This window comes from Danio aesculapii, chromosome 5 (genome assembly GCF_903798145.1).
Source record: "Danio aesculapii chromosome 5, fDanAes4.1, whole genome shotgun sequence".
NCBI classification, from domain to species: domain Eukaryota; kingdom Metazoa; phylum Chordata; class Actinopteri; order Cypriniformes; family Danionidae; genus Danio; species Danio aesculapii.
Window position 1 is genome coordinate 38,634,360 of NC_079439.1, and position 13,242 is coordinate 38,647,601.

Consider the following 13,242-nt stretch of genomic DNA (forward strand, 5'->3'; position numbering starts at 1 on the left):
CATTGAATCCATTGAATGAATTATTTGTGACATAGGCTAAATAAATTGTAACCTTAAGTACATAAGTTCATTTCCTTCAGCTTTGTCCATTATTTATCAGAGGTCGCCACAGCCAAATATTCTGGCATATGTTTTACGTAGCAGATGCCCTTCCAGCCGCAAAGCCACTTTGGACTTTGAATTCCACACAAAAATGTCAACTGGACCTGCTGGGATGCAAATCAGCTTGCTGTGAGGTGAGAGTGCTTACCACTGAGCTTAAGTACATACAATATTTTTTACAATACTTTATAGTTTTCCTTTAAGTAGTAAATGAGTTTTTTAAGCATAACAGTGAAATAAAGGGTATGTAAGCATGTAGCTACACATAAATCTGGCCCAGATGGTACCAATGAGGTCTTATGCTGTTTCTCAGACAAAATCTATACACTGCAATTTCCTTGACTTGCCATATTCCTATTTATTTATTTGTTTTCTGTTTGCTTGTATTATAATTAGTTTGAGGGGATTCTTGGCTCATGTGGCTAGGTGAGATATAAATAACAACAATTTCTCCAGATCATTATTGAATCAATATGCGAGATGTTTTGTGGATTTAACAGTGACAGACACTAGATGGCGCCAAAGGAAAAGAAATTATCAACAGGGTCAATGGACAATAAAGCAAATCAGCAGCTTGAGATTCACACAAAAGAAGAGCAGATTCACATGAAATTCATATTAGTTTTCCAAATGTTTGTTTTCCATTTTTAAGTCTGAATTCTGCTTTTTTTTTGGAACTCAACTGTATAAGCCTAATTAAAACTATGTAATCCAAAAAAAGCCTGTCCAAATGATTGAAATCATTAATTGATTCAGGAAAATTATTTAATAAGAGTTTAGCTAAAACCTAACCTAAAACATAATAGAAAAAATACTGTTAAAATTAAACATTTGAACGACAACAGTGTAAGTATTCCGTATTATTAATAATAGTATTATTATTTTTATTAATGTAATTATTATTATTATCATAATACTGAGAGAATTCTATTCTTCTTATTCTACTTAAACACCAATGTAATTACATCACTTTACAGAGCACCTTATTTTGACAGGCTTGACTTTCTCTGTGCACATAATGATGATAAAACAGTCAAATACTTGTAAAGTGGCTCTCAGAGCATAATCTGAAATCAAGTTAACATATTCATGTCTCATATATTGAGGTAACAGACTGAAACTGTATGATTGTCACACGTGATTGAGTACACAATTGTTAAATTTAAACAATGTGCTTTGGTTGATTAATATTCACATTTCATATTTCAATTTGTTTAGATTTATAGCACTGCAGAACGTTAATATATTCATCCAAAATCTGCATTAATCAGCCAATTCCATTTTCAGAAGTGGATCCTGCAATTTTGTTTACATTTTCCATATTTCAGAAAGCATAGGGCCCTTGAAGGATGAGTACAGACTCACCTGAGCAGGAGGAGACTGCATGGGGTTGTTGTCGAGCGCGATGTGCTGTAACTGCTTGAGTTTGCGGTAAGAAGTGGGAATCTCTGTGATCTTATTACAAGAGAAATCCAGCCTGATCAACGGCAGATCGGATAGCTCTGTGAAGAAAAAGAAAATAAATTCTTAATAAAAGTTATTAAGAACTAATAAAAGTTATTAAAACTAAGGGCTTGCAGCATAACTAGCATTCCCACAGTGCTGTAAGTTTATGTACAACAAAGCTTCTGTATGTTTTATTTGATTCATGCTTCTGTTGACATGTCAATGACTTGTGTCTGTACCATCTGGCAACACTTGTAGGCAGTTTCTCCGTATGTTAAGCTCTCGTAATGCAAGGAGTTTCCCCATCTGAGCAGGAAGCACCTGGATCTCATTACAGCTGATGTCCTGAACAGAGAAAACGCATACACTGTATGTATACAAACATTACGGACTGACGCTTAATATTACAACATGTGTATTTTTATTTACATACTCACCAGTTCCATGAGGTCTTTGGCCTTTCCGATCTCATCGGGAACAGAAGGGAGTTTATTGTTGCTGACCACCAGCACTTTCAGAGGAAGATTGAAGAGAAACTTGGGTAGAACAGACAGCTGATTTCGACTGAAAACAACAAAATACAAGGGTTAGTTTCAATAGCCTTTGGTAAATAGTTTTTAGCATCTTTTGCTTTTCGCTAATGAGATAACAGCAACAACAAGAGCCAAACATCAATTCAACCTCCTACAGTTGTTTTCTTTTAGGAAAGATTTTTTAAATATATTAAACAGAAGTGGCAAAGTCAATTATCAAAAAGCAAAAGCAATATTCACACCTATTGGCAAGATCTGAATAAAGAGATAAATGGAATAATAGGATTGAATCTGGAATGTAATTTCAAAACTAATTTCTTTTTTAAATATTTCCCAAATAATGTTTAACAGAGCAAGGAAATTTTCACAGTATGCCTGATAATATTTTTTCTTCTGGAGAACGTCTTATTTGTTTTATTTTGGCTAAAATAAAAGCAGTTTTTAATTTTTTGAAAACCATTTAAGGTCAAAATTATTAATCCCTATAAGCTATACATTCTTTCAATCGTCTTCGGAACAAACCATCGATATACAATGATTTACCTAATTGCCCTAACCTGCCTAGTTAATCTAGTTAAGCCTTTAAATGTCACTTTAAGCTGTATAGAAGTGTCTTGAAAAATATCTAGTCAAATATTATTTACTGTCATCATGGCAAAGATAATCAGTTATTAGAAATGAGTTAATAAAACTATTATCTTTAGAAATGTGTTGAAAAAATCTTCTCTTTGTTAAACAGAAATTGGGTGGAAAATAGGGGGTTAATAATTCTGACTTCAAATGTATCTGGGAATTTATTCTTCAAAAATACCAAAAAATTATACATATCTCCTTAATAAACTGCTAACAACTAGTAAAAAGACCATTGCATAGAAAGGGCTCAAGGAGATCCTCTATCTGTTGGTGAATGGTATGACATTGCGAAAGAGCTGTATGATATGGAAATACTGACGCTTTCCTTAAGACAATAATCCTATAAGATTTCTTCATACTGGGGAAAGTGGTTGAGAAGAAATGTAATGTTTTGATTTGATTTATATGTATCTGGAGCTTTCCGATCTTTGATGTGTAACCCTTGTAAAAAATAACTCAGAATTTACCAGGGGTATGAATAATTTCAGGCTTGACTGTAAACTGATGTTTCATTTGTAATAATACTTAATAATTATACAGTACTAATAATAATAACGGATAATACAGTGCTTAAACAACATTAGATAGCACAAAGGCCAGATACCACACTGTAAACCCTAGTGTTGTCTTAAGCAATTAAGTAAAGTTGACTAAACATAACTTAAAATGTAGCATTTTGGTCCTATCACTTAAAAATATTAGTTAATTTAACTTATGTACCTTGAAACTGCATAAACTTAAGATTTCAAGTGTAGTGAGCTCAAAATCATAATTAATCCTTTGAAAAAAAAAGTCATTTTCACAATGTAGTCTTGACTGAAAAATTCTAATATGTGCAACCTTTTAAGTGCAAGGTCATTTTTTAAATCAGAAAACAAATGGCTTCAGGTATAATTATTCATCATAATGTAAATAATGGCTACTTATTTTTTGTTTAAAATATTTAAACTATATATATATATATATATATATATATATATATATATAGATAGATATAGTCACAGAATGAAATGTCTGTCACTTGTTTTTTGTCGTCCATGAAATAATGGAAATAAAAATGCTGTTCTAATGAAACTATAGGGCAATAGAGGGCGCTGGTCGGACACCTGGAATGTATAATAGGTGAGTGGGTGAATGAAGAAGAGACTCAGTTGTGGTAGAGGGATTGCATGGTTCCTTGGAGCTACTTCAAGCTGTTTGCATTTTGAAGTCCTACTTGTGAAACCTTGCGTTTGAAGCTCAGCCAAAGGACTTAAGACAACACAAAAGTACAAACGCACTCAATGTTTTTTTTACTCCGAATCAGAGACCTTTTTTTTTTTTTTTGATGCTTAACTTAAGGAAAAGACTATCCTTTGTTTTGTTTTGTTTTGTTTTGTTTTGTTTTGTTTTGTTTTGTTTTGTTTTGTTTTGTTTTGTTTTGTTTTGTTTTGTTTTGTTTTGTTTTGTTTTGTTTTGTTTTGTTTTGTTTTGTTTTGAGAGAAGTTTCAAAGATATTGCCGGTTTCTTAACTTTATTTTTGAATACCTTATTCTTTAATTTAACTAATTTTCCACCTGAGAAATAAAATAAATATATGGGAAAAAACTGGTCACTGATTTGAAATAAAAAACATTGAATGTGTTGAAACATGTTGATCTACTTTTGTGTTGATTTAAGGACTTGCAGATAATTGAGGAATGAAACTTCATAATGATGGTATCCAAACGTCAAACCTTATTCAGACAGCATACTAATACATTTTCCAAACATTCAGTTACCTGGACAATAAGGAAGTCCTGAGGCTGAGCTTAAAACGCAAAGTTTCCCAACTAGGACTTCACAATACACCTCTAGTGCCCTGTAGTTCCATTAGAACATCACTTTTATTTACATTATTCCATGGATGACAAAAAAAAACAAGTGACAGACATTTCATTCAGTTACTATATATATATATATATATATATATATATATATATATATATATATATATATATATATATATATATATATATATATATATATATATATATATATATATATATATATATATATACATACACACACACACTGAAATCTCTAATACAGTAAGTTGACTGAACTAAATTAATTGAGTAAACTTGTTGCCTCAATTTAATTGTGTAATTGAGTCTCCCAAAACTTGCATATTTAAGTTCATTTGACTCGCCGGTTTTGTAGAATATACTTAAATTAATCAGTTCGCCAAACTTAGTACTTAGTTTGGTGTACTGAACAATTTAAGTATAGTCTACAAATCCAGCAAGTTAATTAAACTTAAATATGCAAGTTTTGGGAGACTCCATTACTCAATTAAATTGAGGCAACAAGTTTACTCAATTAATTTAGTTCAGTTAACTTATTCGGGTTTTCAGTGCAAGAAAGTCTTCAAAATGAGCTGATTGAGCGAACCAACAGAAGAAGGCATCACAATGTGTGTGCATTACCTAATATTCAGGTAAGTGAGCATCTGTAGGTTGACAATGGCCTCTGGAACGATCTTTATGCAGTTGTGGTAGAGGTTTAATGACTCCAGCGGTGCAAACATACAAACTTCTGGGGGGATTTCACAAAAACGGTTTTTCGACAAGTCTGTTGAGGAGAAAGAGAAATCAAAGTCAATATGATAATACGATGGATAAGTTTTACACCTTTTTCTTTTCCAACTGAATAATACATTGATCATACATTGATCCAAACACCAGGAAGCCCCAGTTACTTGATTAGTCTCATCTTTACGAGGAGCTTTGCAATATCAGACATTGACAGAGCAGCAGAGAAACTAGGATGCAAGATAAAGAGTAAATAGGAGGAAGATTATTGATTTATCCAAGCAGTACATCGAAGTCAGATGCAGAGCTGATATGACACAGGAGTGAGTGGGTCGGGGCAGAGAGCCATGAGAACGAACCGAGGGCTGTGGCATACTCACTACTGTGTGACCTGTGTGTGCCACCTGTCTTGAGTCTCACAACAGAGCTCTGGACCTTTTTCAATTCAAGTTTATTTATAGAGCGCTTTTCACAATAATTATTGTATTAAAGCAACAATACAAAAGGTGCTAATTATTGCACTACAATCAAAATGAGAAAAGTTGCGGTCATACGTTACTATACCTTTATTAGTTACTAATAACTTTAACTAATTAACTAATTACTACCTTTATTAGTTAAAGTTGTTACATATAAACATAGTTAACCTGCAGTTATACAGTATAAAGGTGAAAGGTATTGAACTTAAAGGATTTAGGTAACCTTATACAGCAGTGGAAGAGGAGATATAGGACCAGGCCTTGAGGTTGTGTTTTGTTATGCTTTCAGTTTGGCAGTATAGTCACCCTGAGGGACTGCCAGTGGCCCACCACCCATTTGTTCTATATTTATCTATTTAAATTTTTATTTTATTTAAATTTGTTTGTTCTCCACCTCCTTTCCAGTGCCAGGGAGAACTCTGCCATATTACAGACACCGGCAATAAAAGGACCTGAATACATGTGGTCCTTAATCCTAATTATTCATTCATTTTCTTTTCGGCTTAGTCCCTTAATTAATCTGGGGTCGCCACAGCGGAATGAACCGCCAACTTATCCAGCAAATGTTTTACGCAGCGGATGCCCTTCCAGCTGCAGCCACTGGGAAGCAATCTTAATTATTTAATGTATTTTTTCAAATAAAATTTAAACATGTAAATCTGGTGTTTTGTACATTTGTGTTTACATTCTATTAATTAAACATCTGTTAGTTCTGGTTCTTGATCCTGGTTTGTGGAGCAGATATACTGTTTCAGACACACTGTCAGTGTGGGTTTTTTTGTGACACTTTCTGCTGATTACATCATTATGGCAGTTGATAGCAACCAAGTGACTTGCTGAAAGACACTGATTTAATTAGTAATCAAATGACCATTTTTCAAATAGTCTCAGTGGCTGATCTTGCTTTGGCTCCATTTTGAATTGTTCAGCAAAAACACTCATCCCCAAATGGACTTCAGTCTCAAACTCTGACTAAAATAAGCAGTTTTGTGCAAGTTAAAAACTCCATTCCTTTTCTTTTAAAGGAAATATTTTTAAAAACAGAAATGTGCACAGCTAGTGTTTTTCAGCCAATGATAGACCTCCGGTGAAAGCTTAATGTGACTATTTTCAATATTATAAGGTTCTTTTAACAGCATCGATGTTGTAATGTAATTACAACAGTTAAATAGACTTCAGCATTCATTTAGGTGTTCAAGCGTAAAACTAGATGAGAGACTGTGTAAATGCAAACGCCATTAGTAGTAGCAGGCTAGCGCAGAACTTCTATTGACAATACTGGGGTAAAGTAAATTGTCATGTTTTAAAGACATTGCAGGGGGGACTGGAATTTAATCCAGTGCTTCCTGTCCGATCTAAGACCCACTTCAAATCGTATATCTATCAGGCAGTGAAGATCACTGATTTTTAAAGAAAACAGATCTTAAACCTGACAATTTTTTAACAGAAAGAGTTAACCGAAAGCGCTTGGGCTGGCTGACTGAAAATTAAAAGTTTGTGTGCATAGGCCATTGTTGTGGATGAAGAAGTTGTCAGTCAACTGTATAGGCTTTTGCTGGTCCCATCGGTTTGCATACAACTTTTTAAATATTGTTTCTTTTTAGAAGAAAGACCATTACAGTTAAAAGCAAATTCCACTTACGACACATAATGGGCATTCACACCAAGAGAACTGAGGACAAATTATTTTAAACATTTCATACACAAGTATTTTATATCATCACTATTAAGAAGATATTTCATTATTGCATAAATATGACTAAACTAAAATATTAACATAAATTGTGAGTATTCTCAAAAACCCACATTTAATATTGACATCACTTTAATATTGATATTTTTAGAGGTATCGATACCAAGCAAGAATCTCGTGTGTAAGGAAATATTGATACTGCCTCCCTATGAAGCACTGTGAATGACATAATGTAGTAGTTCTCCTGAGACGAGCTCTAATGCACTCTGTTACAACTTCAGATCTGGGCTGCCATTACCATGCTGTTGCCATGACAACAGACATGCATGCAGAAGAAAAATCAACTTCCTTTTTAACTCACATCCTCTTTAAAATGAGGAACAGTGATTTATTTACAGTCTTTCAGACTTCTACAAAAGCAGACGGAAAGAGGCGAGAAAAGAAAGATAATGATACCAGAATTTAGGGTCTTCCAATTACATCCTTCAGGGAATTTGAGGCCAAATGCCAGCAAAAAAAGGATTCATTCACTATTTTGGGCTTGGCACTTTTCAGCCAATGAGTTGTAGGCACTAAACAGAGTGAGAGAGAAAAAAAAGCTATATCTGGCTGTGTAGCAGTGGTTGCCAAACTGAAGCTGTGCTGCCTGGCAACTATTACAGACTGAAGCAGTGTTGCCTGGCAACCGTTACCAACCCAAACTGTGCTGACTGCACCTCAGACATTCCTCTTGATCAGCCTTCAGTCGACTGATAAGAGAGCAGCACATACTCTTGTTCAGTAGCTTGGGCTTCAACACAAACGCACCAAGGCTACACATTATCAACAACATCTACACATCACAGCACATTTCATTTGCACAAAAATAAACTCAGACATTTAGACAGATTAGTATTAAACAGAGGTTTATCTTTGTGCTATAATATTCAGATCATAAAATTGTGGTGTGTCCATGTATCCCCAATGTGCTGATTAGCATGATAAGGTGCTTTTCCATTGCATGGCATGAAGTGGAGTACAGCTCGTTTTAGAAGCTTTTCCACCTTGGGTGAGGTTCCAAGCAGCTATACCTTTATCAAAATGTAACATACTGTATACAGTGTTTCCTCTAGGATTTTTTCCAGCTGGGGTGACAGGCCTTTTACACAGATCTACCAACTACCTACAGTATGGTGTTATTTCAATGACAAATGTCGTGAGCGCAGTATTACAAGTCAGGATCACATTTATGTAATACGAGCATGCAAATCTCTTTGCTTGCGCGCCGATTTCCTCTGTTCGTGCACAAAACTTCTTGCACGCCCTCAAATATACGCTGCTGAAGTGCAATGTAGTGCATTTATGAAACAAGTATGTCTCCAACATATATTAAACTTAAGCTAGTGTAACGGGTGTACTGAATTTATTTAATATTGGACCAGACAATATAATCAGAAGACTTCAAGGTAAGTAAAAGGAGGTGGGGGTGTAACTAAGCAATAACCAGACACAAAAGGTATGTTTTAAATATAAAAATACTTTTACTTTGGATTGTATGTTTTTTCTCTTTCCTTATATTTTTCTCAGAAAACAATAATTACATTAGAAATACAAAACTATTTACACATGGTCCCCAGGGTGCACCCACTTTACAATTGTCATAAATCAAAAAAACAAAATCACAATAAATGAGTTCAAGTAAAACCAAAAGAAACCATAAAAATAACACAAATAAATCAGTATAGTTGTTCACACTGAAATCAGTGAACTCAGTTCAATTAAGTTCAAGTTCTGTTTTTTTCTGTCAAGAAAATCAGTCCTTACAGCTGTGTTCGGAATCCCAGTCCATTAAAGGAAATAACTTTTTGGTATATTCTTACTTTATCCTGTGAAAGGAGGATAAACTGAAAATTTGTGTATTTCACGACTTTCCAGGTCGACGTGGGAGGCTCGCCATCAATACAAAGAATCCAGGGAAACCGGGAAAATCTCCTCAGAAAAAAACCTGGCCTGTCAAATTCACAATGCCTTTATCTCTCTATGGCCTTTTCACACACACGCGATTTCAAAATGGCGTCAGTGCACGTGTTCTATCCTTTTTGTTCAAGTTTACTCCTCTCTATTGCTCAGATAGCCGGTCTTGTCTCTGCTCCGTGTCTCTCTCTGCCGGCAAGCTGGAAGGGGCGGAGCTAACAACCCGCTCCTACAATTGGCTGTTACTTTACCTTAAACTACATTTGTATACATGAATTTTATTTAGCTTATTATATTAATAAAGACTTGTAGATATAATAATAATATGATTATACTGCTCTGAATAATATTATAAATAATTATTCAACTATTTCACCAGGGTTACACTTTCCCCCCCTGAAATCATGCAAGTCCCTTTGCATGCTCTGAGTGGCTGATTAGTCACTACATTCAATGAGGCATCAGGTAAGTTGGAAAGGGCACTGGGACTTTCAACACCATTTAGGGAGCTAACAATGGCAGAGCTTAACCCCTGAAAGAGAGACTGGACAACATAAGAAAGGGGATTCCCGAGTTGAAGATAGTTAAGTCTGTTAGGTTCCTCTCTTTGTCTACTTGAGCGTCTGAGTGGTACATTTGGATTATGTCCTCTCTCAGCTTTGGGCTGTTCCTTCTCCTCCACAGAAACATCTGATATTGCAGTACTTTCCTCCACTTCCTCTTTATCTCCACCTTCAACAGGTATGTAAGTTTCTGTTTCCTCTTCAGGTGTGTGACCTTTCACAGTGTCATGTGGATCATTAACAGGTGAATCGTCAACTGAAATATCAGCAGGTAAGTATTCCTCTGGAGCATTATCAGGTGAGTATGTATCGGGAACATTGGCAAAGGAATTGTCAGCTGGAGTATCAACATGTGAGTAATCTTTTGGAGTATCAACAGGTAAGTATGGTGTATTGTTACCTTCTGAAGGCTTTAGATTAACTGAATCTGTATTCAAAGAAACATTTGAAGTTACCTTTGATTTGTGTATGTTATGGACTGTAGAAAACCGTACAGTTTCCATATCTGGGAGAGTATCATGATGACCATTAGGATATTCATCCTCTGGATCAGAGATGTTGTCATCATCAGATGGTTCTTTGCCAGGGTTTCTCCGTGTCCTAGGTTTAGAGGGAGGTTTGGTTAATGGGTGGCTTGAAATTTCTGAAGCTGGTAAAAATCCACAAGGAAGCAGAAGGTCCCTATGAAGTGTACGGAGAGGGCTATCCTTTGTTTCAGGACGAACAGTATACACGGGCAAGTCACCTGCTCGTTTTACTACTACATACACCTCGGACTCCCACTTGTCTGCTAACTTGTGTTTACCTCGTAACCGAACGTTCCTCACCAACACACGGTCATTGACTTCCAAGGATGAGTTTGTCACAAGTTTGTCAAATCTGATTTTATTCCTCTCAGCATTCTTTAATGCTTTACTAGATGCAAGCAAATAGCTCTCTTCCAGATGTGACTTTAGATGTTTTACATATTCAGAATGGGATGTTTTTGGGTGATCATGATATGGTAAACCAAAAGCAAGGTCTACAGGCAACCTAGGTTGGCGCCCGAACATCAACTCATAAGGGGTGAATCCTGTCACTTCATGCTTCGTGCAATTATATGCGTGAACCAACGGCTTAACAAAATCCTTCCAATGAACTTTATCTTTCTCTTCTAATGTGCCAAGCATGTCCAGCAGGGTACTGTTGAAGCGTTCGACAGGATTTCCCCTTGGATGGTAAGGTGTTGTTCGAATTTTCTTGATGCCAGATATGTCACAAAGCTCTTTGATTGTGCGTGACTCAAAGTCTGGGCCCTGGTCACTATGTAAGCGTTCTGGGAACCCATAGTGCACAATAAAGTTTTCCCAGAGACACTTTGCTACGGTTCTTGCCTTTTGATTTGGTGTAGGGATAGCCACAGCATACTTAGTGAAAAAATCTGTGATCACCAAGATGTCCTTTGTGTTGCTGCGGTCAGGTTCTATCGAAAGATAGTCCATACAGACTAGTTGTAGTGGTCGGGTGGCCTGGATGTTGACCAAGGCCGCTGCCTTTTGAGGGTGAGACTTCCTTCGCACACAACGACCACATGTCTTGATTTTCTGTTCTACATCGGCAGCCATTTTTGGCCAAAAGAATCGTGTTCTAACCAGATCCAACGTCCTTTCAATCCCCATGTGACCCATACTATCATGCAAACTACTCAACACAGAGGATCTTAGTGCTTCTGGAAGTATTAGCTGGTAAGTAATGGAATCCTTATCTCTCCGTTTCCTGTAGAGAACTCCGTCCTTTAACTCAAGGCGGTTCCACTCCTTCAAGTAGTACGGAAGACAAAGAAGTTCCTTCCTTACTGCAGGTGATGGTTTTTCTCCTGACTCCAAGTGTGATATCACCTCTCGAAGAACTGGATCGGCCCTTTGTTTGTCACCAAGATCTTTTGAAAGGTGCAATAGATCGACTGACCCATCTGAGCTACTTTCTTGTTCATAACAGTCTGGTATGGAGCTTGAACACAGTGACAGGGAGTTTAAAAGAGCAATGCCTGGCTCAGCGTCAGCTGAAAACCTAACAAAGTGCTTCTCACAGATAGCTTGGATGACTTCACCTGTGACATAGACAGAATCTTCTGCATTTGCCATTTGATGTTGTATGAACTGCTGGATCCTCTCTCGTTCCTTTTGGTTCATATGACTTTCTGGTGATGGATCCTGAGGTCGCCTTGAAAGACTATCAGCATCAACATTCAACTTGCCTGCCCTATACTGCAGTGTAAATGAAAAAGTGGAAAGGGCTGCAAGCCAACGATAGCTAGTAGCATCCAACCTTGCAGTGGTAAGAACATGTGTAAGAGGGTTGCTGTCAGTAATGACAGTGAATTGACTACCATAAAGATAGTCACTAAACTTTTCAGCAACTGCCCATTTAAGAGCAAGAAACTCTAGTTTATGTGCTGGATACCTAGATTCACTGTATGACAGTCCTCTGCTTGCAAATGCAATAGCACGTAACTGTCCATCTTGGTTCTGATACAGTGCAGCTCCTAACCCTTTGGCATTAGCATCTGTATGGAGAAAATAAGGGAGCTTGGGGTCAGCGAAGCCCAGTACTGGTGCACTAGTTAGCTTTTTGATGATGGACTGAAAAGCTTCCTCGCAAAGGGATGTCCAACGACCTCCAAATGGTTCCTTAGGGTTATGGTACTGACCCTTCTTGTCACTCTTTTTAGTGCTCTTCCTTAATGGTGGGTATCCTGATGTAAGATCATTGAGTGGCTTCACAATCTTGGGATAATCTTTAATAAATCGGCGATAGTAGCCGGAAAAGCCAAGAAATGACCTCAGTTCTTTTAGATTCTTGGGACTCGGCCAGGTTTTTAAGGCTTGTATCTTTTCTGGATCTGTTTCCACTCCACGTTCTGACACAATATGGCCTAAATAACGGACAGAAGTTTGAAAGAATTTACATTTCTCCAGAGACAGTTTCAGCCCGTATTCCTTTAGGCGAGATAGAACATTCAGCAGACGTCTTTCGTGCTCCTCAAGAGTGTCTGAGAATATTATCAGATCGTCCAAAAAGACCAGTACTTGTTTAAGATTAATATCTCCCATACACTTCTCCATCAATCTTTGGAAAGTACTTGGTGCGTTGGTCACACCCTGGGGCATACGATTGAATTCCCAGAACCCCAGTGGGCAGACAAAAGCGGTTTTAAATTTGTCTGACTCCTCAACCTCTATCTGGTAGTACCCAGATTTTAAATCAAGCACGGAAAACCATCTTGACCCTGTCAGAGCAGAGAAAGCC

The 13,242-nt window shown here is 36.7% G+C and overlaps 1 protein-coding gene across 1 annotated transcript in view; it reads right to left on the reverse strand.

Moving 5' to 3' along the window:
- The window catches only part of lrch2 (leucine-rich repeats and calponin homology (CH) domain containing 2), a 138,104-nt gene that overhangs the window by 89,951 nt on the left and 34,911 nt on the right, over positions 1-13,242 (reverse strand). The window contains exons 2-5 of the mRNA XM_056458145.1: positions 5,162-5,306; positions 1,986-2,112; positions 1,788-1,893; positions 1,468-1,604 (exon numbers count right to left, since the gene is read on the reverse strand). Coding sequence (XP_056314120.1) covers positions 1,468-1,604; positions 1,788-1,893; positions 1,986-2,112; positions 5,162-5,306 — 515 coding nt within the window. The remainder of the gene's footprint in view (positions 1-1,467; positions 1,605-1,787; positions 1,894-1,985; positions 2,113-5,161; positions 5,307-13,242) is intronic.